The sequence below is a fragment of the Sebastes umbrosus genome, chromosome 24 (genome assembly GCF_015220745.1).
Source record: "Sebastes umbrosus isolate fSebUmb1 chromosome 24, fSebUmb1.pri, whole genome shotgun sequence".
NCBI classification, from domain to species: Eukaryota; Metazoa; Chordata; class Actinopteri; order Perciformes; family Sebastidae; genus Sebastes; species Sebastes umbrosus.
In genome coordinates this window covers 5,231,902-5,241,896 of record NC_051292.1, presented here as the reverse complement: position 1 = coordinate 5,241,896, position 9,995 = coordinate 5,231,902, and the positions used below count along the sequence as shown (strand labels likewise).

The 9,995-nt window shown below is 40.1% G+C and overlaps 1 protein-coding gene across 1 annotated transcript; it reads left to right on the top strand.

Annotated features, from left to right (window-relative positions):
- Nucleotides 1–858: 858 nt before the first annotated feature.
- spry2 (sprouty RTK signaling antagonist 2) lies at nt 859–6,843 on the top strand. Its single transcript, XM_037762518.1, has 2 exons — nt 859–1,234; nt 4,827–6,843. The coding sequence occupies exon 2, from the start codon at nt 4,875–4,877 to the stop codon at nt 5,877–5,879; it is 1,005 nt and encodes a 334-aa protein (XP_037618446.1). The 5' UTR covers nt 859–1,234; nt 4,827–4,874; the 3' UTR covers nt 5,880–6,843.
- The last annotated feature ends 3,152 nt before the right edge of the window (nt 6,844–9,995 follow it).

Genomic DNA, 9,995 nt, shown 5'->3' with positions numbered 1-9,995 from the left:
TATTATTACTAGTAGTAGTAGTAACAGACTAGTAGTATTATTACCATTATTTTTATTTATATTATTATTAGTAGTAGTAGAAGTAGTAGCAGACTAGTATTAATATTATTATTATTACCATTATTATCATTATTATTATTACTAATAGTAGTAGTAACAGACTAGTAGTATTATTACCATTATTTTTATTTATATTATTAGTAGAAGTAGTAGCAGACTAGTATTAATATTATTATTATTATCATTATTATTACCATTATTATCATTATTATTATTACTAATAGTAGTAGTAGTAGTAGTAACAGACTAGTAGTATTATTATCATAATAATAACTATTATTATTATTCATATTTATATTAGTAGTAGTAGTATTAGTAGTAGAAGTAGTAGCAGACTAGTATTATTATTATTATTACCATTATTATTATTATTAGTAGTAGTAGTAGTAGTAGCAGACTAGTAGTATTATTATCATAATAATAACTATTATTATTATTCATATTTATATTAGTAGTAGTAGTATTAGTAGTAGTAGTAGTAGCAGACTAGTATTATTATTATTATTACCATTATTATTAGTAGTAGTAGTAGTAGTAGTAGTAGTAGCAGACTAGTATTATTATTATTACCATAATAAATACAATAATTATTATTATTATTATTGGACTTAAGTAGAACTTCAGTAGAACTTCAGGAGAACTTAAGGAGAACTTCAGGAGAACTTTAGGAGAACTTTGTGAGCATCAGCCTCTGAGCAGCAGCAGCAGCAGCAGTGCTTTTGCCCCCTCACTCTAATTGATCAGACTGGGTGTGAATGGCTTCTCTCCTGCAGCCAATAGCTGAGCACCGGATGCGAGATATCCGCTGCTGCAACAACAAGATCTCTGTTCTCCCTTCAGCTCTGCAGCTTGACGCCATTTACAGCCCAAATCCAGATCCAGACCTCCTCTCCGGAAAGAGCACAGAAAAAAAACATTCACACACACACGAGAAAAAGAAGTACTCAGAGCCTTTAGAGGAGAAAACACACCGAATTTGTGTGCAACTTCTGCAGGAAAAGTGCAGGAAAGTTTGGTGACTGAGACCTCGTGCTGTTGCGCACAAAACATGGGATTTACTTTCTCAATGGATTGTACCGACGGATTCCCAGACTGAGTTGTTGCTGCACGGAATAAACTCTCAAACAAGTTGGATTTATTTCACCTGAACGGGAGTTAAAGTGTGGAAAGCACGGTGAGTGAAGACTTTTGTATGCATTTCTTGGCTAAAAACATGCTTTAAAAAAGTTTGCATGTGTAGAATCTTTCCTACTATAACTTTGCATACTATAATGTTGTTGCTGTGTGAATTTTGACTGCTATTTTTGCGTAAAAGTGCTGTTTTCCTGCAGCTTTATGACTTTGCCAGAGTCTAATATCTCATTTAATTATTCACTGTTGGTGTGCAGCTTTACTAGGATATAGTCGTGTCCAAGTTGTGCACATAATGCACCCTGTTTCTTCTCTTCCCATGCAAACAACATACTGCACTTGTAGGGTGAGTTAGACTAATGTAGGACATGTTTTGCATATCAGATTTCTGGAATATTTTATGATGTAAAGCCAGTATATTAAATCCAAACCCACTCTGAAATCCACAGGAGGTGTCCTAATAAAATTAAAATTAAAATAAAATGCACACTTATTAAAGAAATAGACATATTAGTACTTTAATGCCAAGTTTTCTCAGACAAATCTTGATTTTCATGTCTGAAATGTGAATTAGACTAATGTAGGACATGTTTTGCATTTCAGATTTCTGGAATATTTTATGATGTAAAGCCAGTATATTAAATCAAAACCCACTCTGAAATCCACAGGAAGTGTCCTACTAATAAAATGAAATAAAAGAAAATGCACACTCATTAAAGAAATAGACATATCAGTACTTTAATGCCAAGTTTTCTCAGACAAATCTTGATTTTCATGTGTGAAAAATCTGTTAAAAGACCTAAAAATCACCTTAATTAATGTATGAAACACTCAAAGCTAAATGTGCAATCCCATGTTCAGTAATTTTACCACCTACATTACGTGTGAATGTTCAATAAGACTGTAAATAATAATAAATAAATAGTTTTTAAGCATTTAGGCATGTGAGAAAGACTTTAAATATCATTAGTTTTATTGACTTTTACTTATTTGAGGAAGACCTACACCCACTGGAGCTCAGGTGTCCCACTTTACGGCTATTATTAATATCCAGCTCATACATATTTGCAATATTAATCTGAAATGATAGACATATCAGCACTTTAATTCCAAGTTTTCTCAGAGAAATCTTGATTTTCTAATGTGGAACAGTCACCTGAAATGTGGGAAAAGTCTGTTAAAAGACCTAAAAATCACCTTAATTAATGTAAGAAACACTCAAAGCTAAATGTGCAACCCTATGTTCAGTTATTTAATGTTATTGCTGTTGCAAAACCTAGGCTTTTATGTGGATGTTACATGGAGAATCAAACAACATCAATAAGACTATAAATAATAATAAATAAATAATGAATAAATAGTTTTGAAGCATATTAGAAAGACATTAAATATCAATAGTTTTATTGATTTTTACATATTTGAGGAACACCTACACCCACTGGAGCTCAGGTGTCCCACTTTACGGCTATTATTAATAGCATATTTGCAATATTAATCTCAGCGGATGTTCATCAGACACAGTATGACTCATTGGATTTCTATATTTAACCCAACATACTGAGTTTTTTTATTGTTGTCATTTTGAAGTCAGTTTGCTTCCACCCACCAACATGGCTCTCACACAGAGGCCCTGTAAGTGGACGAGGGCCCCCCACCACCACCTAACAGGTTAACATCTGAGTGTGCCTGCGAGCCCTTCATTTGGAGCCTCATAAATCCTAAAGAACCCTCATGCATGCTCACAGAGAGCACCCCCCACCTCCACCTCCACCACCCTTTACACTCTTTACATGGACCCTTTCATGCCCCAAACTTCTCCTTCTTTTTATCTCGTCACTCATCTTCTTTTGTCGCCATGTAAAATGCGTTAGAATGGGGAAGGTTGCTGTGGGCCATTTGTCATGCGACAAACAAAAGCCCCTTCCTGTATTGTCATTGAAAAAGGGGGGGGGAACCTCACGACCCCGTAGATGGCATTTGAAAGCTAATTACCACGAGGAAGGAGAATTAAGGCCACTACTGTCAGTCAGGGTGATATGTTGGGGAAAACAAGGCTGTGCATTTGAATATGTTAGCATATTGCCCTGTCGCTCTGTATTTATCTAATACTTAGTCACTCAATACGATGAATAGGTGAGATTATAAGTGATCTGGGGCTGTGAGGATTTTTGTTCAAGGTTAGAAACTTAAAAAATGCCATTTAGTTTCCTTGTTCTGTCGTTTACACTCTTACACGTAGCTTTAACTTTTCGTGTTATCTATTAGGCTCATATCAGTCTTCAGTCCTCGACAGAAATACTGAACTTTGAGCATCTCCGTACACAGCATATCCTTATAGATAATATACTGGACTAAGCTATTTAGTGTAGAAAATTGTAAATACATATTTGCTACCATTTACGGCTGCAACTAACTTATTACTTTCATTGTCGATTATTTATTTCTCGATTAATCGATTAGTTGTTTGGTCTATAAAATGATGAAAAATGCCCAAGATGACATCCTCAAATGTCTTGTTTTGTCCACAACTCAAAGATATTCAGTTTACTGTCATAAAAGTGTAAAGAAACCAGCAAATATTTACATTTAAGAAGCTGGAATCAGAGAATTTAGACTTTTTTTTTCTTAATAACAACTAATTGTTGCAGCTCAACTACCATTTTACACATTTTAATTGCATTAGAAGTATAAAAACATGTCCCAATAATAATTCAAATGTCATATTTTATCTGAATATTATTGGGTTTTGGACTGTTGCTCGATATACTATCGTTTATGACAAAGAAAAGTGTCAAAATCGTACTTATTTGAGGAGCTGGAGCCTGCAAATGTTTGACAGTGCTGCTTTAAAAATGACCAAAACGATTATTCAGTTATCGAAATAAGTGTAGATTAAGTTTCCGTCGATCGATTAATCAATGAATCGACTAATCGTTGCAGCTTTAATCCGATAATTTTCTTGATTAAGCCATAAAAATGGCAAAAAATTCAAAAACCAGAAATGATAAAACATAAAGATATACAGTTTTGTATTATCAAACACTAAAAGAAGCAGCATATATTCATTTTAGTTGAACCAGTGAATTTTTTGCAATTATTCACTAATCAAAATAGCTGCAGATTCATTATCTTTCTCTTATTTTGAAAGTATTTTTAGGCATTTTAAGACAACAGGAAATGAGGGAGAGAGACGCAACAGATGTCCCCAACCGGACTCGAACCGTGGACGTCACAGTTCATGGTTGACGTCTTAAGTTACAGGGCTGCCCCGCAGATAACCTTCCTGTCAATCGAATCATTGATTAATCATCAGTCAGTGTTGTGTCATGGGGTGTGAAGAAACAGGATGTTTGCACAAACTAGTGTCAGGGAAGCATCTAAGTTCAATAAAGATACCAGTTTGTAAAGATGACGCCCCGGAGCTACGAGGAAGCAAACGTGTACAGACGTAGCTGTAGTTCCGTAGACTCACTCTTACATCAACTATGTGATCATCTCTCTCCCCGACACTGTGATGCGTTTGTTAGGCCATATTTCCATAGTGGTGCTTGTACAGATACCGGTTATTATTTGCATGTCATCATTTGCATGGCCCGTCACAGACAGGTATAAACTGTCTGTCTTTCCTGTTACAGGACTTCAGATGTGTCCCATGCCAGCCAGAGTGGCCCTTCAGTCCCGAGATGGATTCCACAAGTCAGAGCGACAGCGACGGGGGAGGAGGACGCCACGGGTGGTCGCCGGGCACGCCGCATGACGAAGGGAGAAGGCAAAGCCACGACGGTCCGTCGGATCCCGGGTTGACCAACGGGCCGCCGCCGCCCCACACTCCAGCAGTGCTGTCTCTGGATCAGATCAGGATAACTGGGAGTAGTAATGAGTACACAGACGGGCCCACTGTGGCCCAACGGTCTCCGGCCTCGCCACACAGGCAACAGAAGAGTGACTTGGTTACGTCGCCAGGTTCAAGGACCGCTGGGCAGCAGGAGACTCCGCAAGAGGGGCCTAATAATCTTCGCAACTTGCATTCATTGACTCAGCATGGAAACACTTCCGGCGAGGGCGTGCTGCGGCCCTCCAGCGCCGAGGACTCCCAGAGTAGCATCAGGACCAGCGTGGGGAGCTCCTCTTCAGGCCAGAGGCTCCTCGGCAGCAACCAGATAATCAGAACCCAGCCCAAACGCGCCGAGCTAAGCTCAGACGAGCTGAAACCCCTGAACGCCGAGTCCAGGGCGGTGGTGGCCGTGCCCGGCAGCGGAAGCTCTAAAAACCCAGACATACACACCAACAAGTGCGAGGACTGCGGCCGGTGCCGCTGCCCAGAGTGCAGCCGCCCGCGGGCGCTCCCTTCCTGCTGGATGTGCGGCCGCCGGTGCGTGTGCTCGGCGCAGAGCGCGGTGGAGTACGGCACATGCGTGTGCTGCGTCAAGGGGCTCTTCTACCACTGCTCCAGCGACGACGAGGACACGTGCGCCGACAAGCCCTTCTCGTGCACGCAGTCGCACTGCTGCGTGCGCTGGACCACCATATCGCTTCTCGCCCTGCTCTTCCCCTGCCTCCTGTGCTACCTCCCGGCTAAAGGATGCGTCGCCGCGTGCCAGAGCTGCTATGACCGAGTCACGCGACCCGGCTGTCGGTGCAAGAACACAAACCCGATCCGCTGTGAGGATGTCTGCAAGCCGACGTAGATGGTGATGATGCAGAAGGATGGGAAGACTCCATGTTGACTGAACTGTTGTGTAGTTGAACGGTTTGATTAGAGAGTTTCTGTGTTTTCCATCTAGTTCTCCATGCCTACCACATCTGGGCGGAGTCACATTTTGCCTTCAATTGTCAACTTTTAAGGCCAATTTGACAAAAAAAGTTCCTACAAGGCACTGGAGGTGCATCCACTCACCCTGTCATTATGAGCTCCACTTGCAAGGTAAACCAAAATAAGCGCTCCACATGTTAAAAAAGGTATGAAGACACATTCAACTACTGTTAAGTCCTGAAATATAATCCCTTCACTCAAGTGCCCAGATACCGTGTTGTTGCTACGAGAGTCCAAATGTTGTCGTCGCCTTGTTTTTTAACATTTAATACAACTTATATGCTAAGAACAGACTCCTATTACTAACTGTATGTAAAGTAGTGAATGCAAAGGGTATGTACATTAGAAAATGAGTTTGACAGATGTTTTATTTTTGTACATATAATAATACTTCAACTGTGAAAAAAAAGTTTTCTGCCATACCAGAGGCACCTTGATGAATCCACATTTCTATGAATCAGTCAACGTCATTCATACAATGTTTGTACATTCACTGGAATGTATATCAATCATTTAATGTAATTTACAAAAGGAAAAAAAAAATCCCTTCTACTTGTAAATTGTACAGTGACCTTATATGAGAAATTTATTTTCTAATTCCAACATTGCTTAGTGTAAAGTTAAAAAAAATATATATTTATTTGAAGGTTTATTATTTTATAATGAAAAATATTTATTTTGAGAAAAGCATTGTTCATGCGTCGCCTCTTACAGGGAGGGGGAGGCTGCTCTGTCGTCGCTGAGGTGACCTGTAGGAGTGTCAACGCTGGATGAATAGTTCACTATGAATTAGAAGACAAATATATTAACGTTTGAAATTAAACAACCTTGAAGTCTGACGGAGTATTCTTCCTGTTTTTATTTCTGCATTGTCTTGTGTACTCTTTAAAACATTATATTTAGTATGATTAAAAGACTTGAAATGTGGTACATACATACTTTGAGCAAGTATCTAACAGTACAATGTTGACATTTTACATGATTTTTTCAAGTCACGAAAAACGCTAATATGTTTATTAAATGTTTTCTACATGAAATATTATTTTTACACTGCATATGTGTGCATATATTTGATATTCAACTTGTTATAAGTTCATAGATACCAAATACATGATCGTGCTCCTTGTAGTTTCTGAGATACAGACATTTTCTTATCATTCTATATCTAGTATTTGGGCACATGGGGCTACTGTTTTTACTGAGTCTTGTCCCATCATGTGCCCAAATACTAGATATAGTATGATAAGTATGGCTGTCAATCAATTAAAAAATTGAATCGCTAATTAATCACATTTTTAAAATGTACATTAAGGTATTTGTCAAGTATTTAACAGTCTTATCAACATGGGAGTGGGCAAATATGCTGCTTTATTCAAATGTATGTATATATTTATTATTGGGAATCAATTAACAACACAAAACAATGACAGATATTGTCCAGAAACCCTCACAGGTACTGCATTTAGCATAAAACATATGCTCAAATCATAACATGGCAAACTGCAGCCCAACAGGCAACAACAGCTGTCAGTGTGTCAGTGTGCTGACTTGACTATGACTTGCCCCAAACTGCATGTGATTATCATAAAGTGGACATGTCTGTAAAGGGGAGACTAGTGGGTACCCATAGAACCCATTTTCATTCACATATCTGGAGGTCAGAGGTCAAGGGACCCCTTTGAAAATGGCCTTGACAGTTTTTTAGCCTCCTTTGTGACAAGCTAGTATGACATGGTTGGTACAAATGGATTCCTTAGGTCTTCTAGTTTTATATGATACCAGTATCTTCACTCTAGCTTTAAAACTGAGCCTGCTACAACCGAAAAATCCAAAGTTCCATTAATATGTTAAAGAAATTAGTGGCGTTAAAATGAATTTGGGTTAACGTGTTCTCATCGTGTTCACTTTGACCTCTTTAATGATGAGAAAAACTCACTTTTCAGCCAAATGGTGTCACTGAGTTTAAAAAGAGAACTCTTCCACCACAGGAAATAAAGAAATATCAGTTGCGGGCACAAATGGGTTAAATGGGTCACATTCAGGGCGATGTAGAAAATGATAGATATGACCATAATGTGTCTCTACACCACTATCTGAACATGCAGAAAGTGCCAGTTGTGTCTCCAGATGCTTTAAGCCAGACTTAAGCACAATTTTCGACGTTTCTTTTAATTGCGCCTCTGCACGAACACCTCGAGCGGAGCTATCATCAACCACAATCGCTCCACGATGTTTGCAGAGATCAAACAAGGACGCATTAATGTTCACCTTGGGCCCTGCTTAAGAAAAAGAAAACATCTGGCTCTGCTAAAGCCATGTGTACAGGAATGTGCACATCTGTTTGCATGCTCTCCAGAAAATGATTTACCTTTTAGAAGTCTTTTTTAATCTTATAAATCAAGCTTCAATTTTGCAAATGTGCACTCATGTAAGCCTACTATTACACTCTGGCTTGGCTTCAACATCATTTTATACTCTGTATCTTGCACATACTAGGCCTTCGGGTTTTTTTTTTTTATCAAAGGTTTGTTCAGGAATTCTTTGGTCTTGAATGTCCCTGCAGGCGAAACATAAGCCTGAAACATAAGCCCCCTGACACTTGTTGACAGCATACGGACGTGTTTGCGGCACGGTATGCATTCAGCGCCGTGATTGACGGGCCGAGGCCCAACCTGCGCTCACTTGTTTGTTATTCATCCCCGGCCCTTTTGACTGACGGGGGTGGAGGTGGGGGGGGTTGCTTTACATAATTATCAACTTTCACCTATTTTTTTTACAGCATTCAGCGGAGGAGATGGAAACATAACGGGTAGAATCCCATTAGAGGCAGAAAAGGGAGAGTTGATCTTGTGTTTTATCGTTCCAGTCGCAGGCCTCCTCCTCCTCCTCTGCCTCCATTGTCTCAGCTGTGAATGAAGAGGGGAAGGGGGGGGTGGAGGGTTGTTAGGAAGAGGGACCGCAAAGGGTTAAAAGCATCACTTTGAATGACAAAGACCTAACAGTTTACCCCCGTATTCAGCCCGGCATGCATTCATCCTGTTTTCAATAGTCGGGGGGTCATTTTGGCTCCCCAACGCTCCTCTCAGCTACCTGCTCCTACTTGGTATTCCCATAGGGAGATGGGTGTCTTGTTGTGGGTGGTGGGGGGGCAATCAGTTGAATGTGTTGAAGGAAAAATATCTGTTGGTCTTCATCGAAATGCTCGGTGGCAAAAAATTGCACACTTGGATTAAAAAAAGTTTTTGGAAGTCGAAAAGCGCAACAGCCCTCGTCGGATTTCCTCGGGTCATTTCAGTTCCTCTGTGCTTTTTTTGGATCCGTTCTTGGCAAAAACACCTCTTATAGGCAACGTGTAACCTGATTACACCCAAAGAAATGGCTTCTTGGACTGATCTTATATCAGGGATATGTTCTTAGAAGTAATATGTTCAGGATCACTTTATTTCATTTACTGATACTACTTTTATGTTCTTATCTTTTTGGAGTCAAATACGATGCATGCGCAGTTAGTCGCCCAATAAACTGACCAGAAAAAGGTGAGAATTAAGGGTAAAAACAAGATAGACGGAGAGTCTGTTTATCCGCCCGGCAGTCCCAGTGATCTGGCAGCAGAGTAGCAGGAGGAGGAGGAGGAGGAGGACGAGGAGGAGGAGGAGGGGATGTGAATCGGGGAGAAAAAAAAAAAAAAAGGCCCCAGAACGGCTCTCTTTGTTGGTTTTAGCCGCCGTGGCCCCTGCGGCTCATGGCGGCTGTGGGGCAGAGCGGCCTATTCACCCTGCTCACCAAGGCAGAACGCAGCACAGGAAGACAGGAAGGAAGCGGGGCTATTCTTCATGGACGCATTGTCTGTCTGTCTGACGGCCAGGCTTAAGCAATCAAACAGCACTGTGAGAGAGAGAGAGAGGAAACGCAGGGCGGTGAGGGAGAGATGGTGCCACCCTGTGAAAGCAACACAACTGTTAAAAATATCCAGATTATACAGGATTAAAAT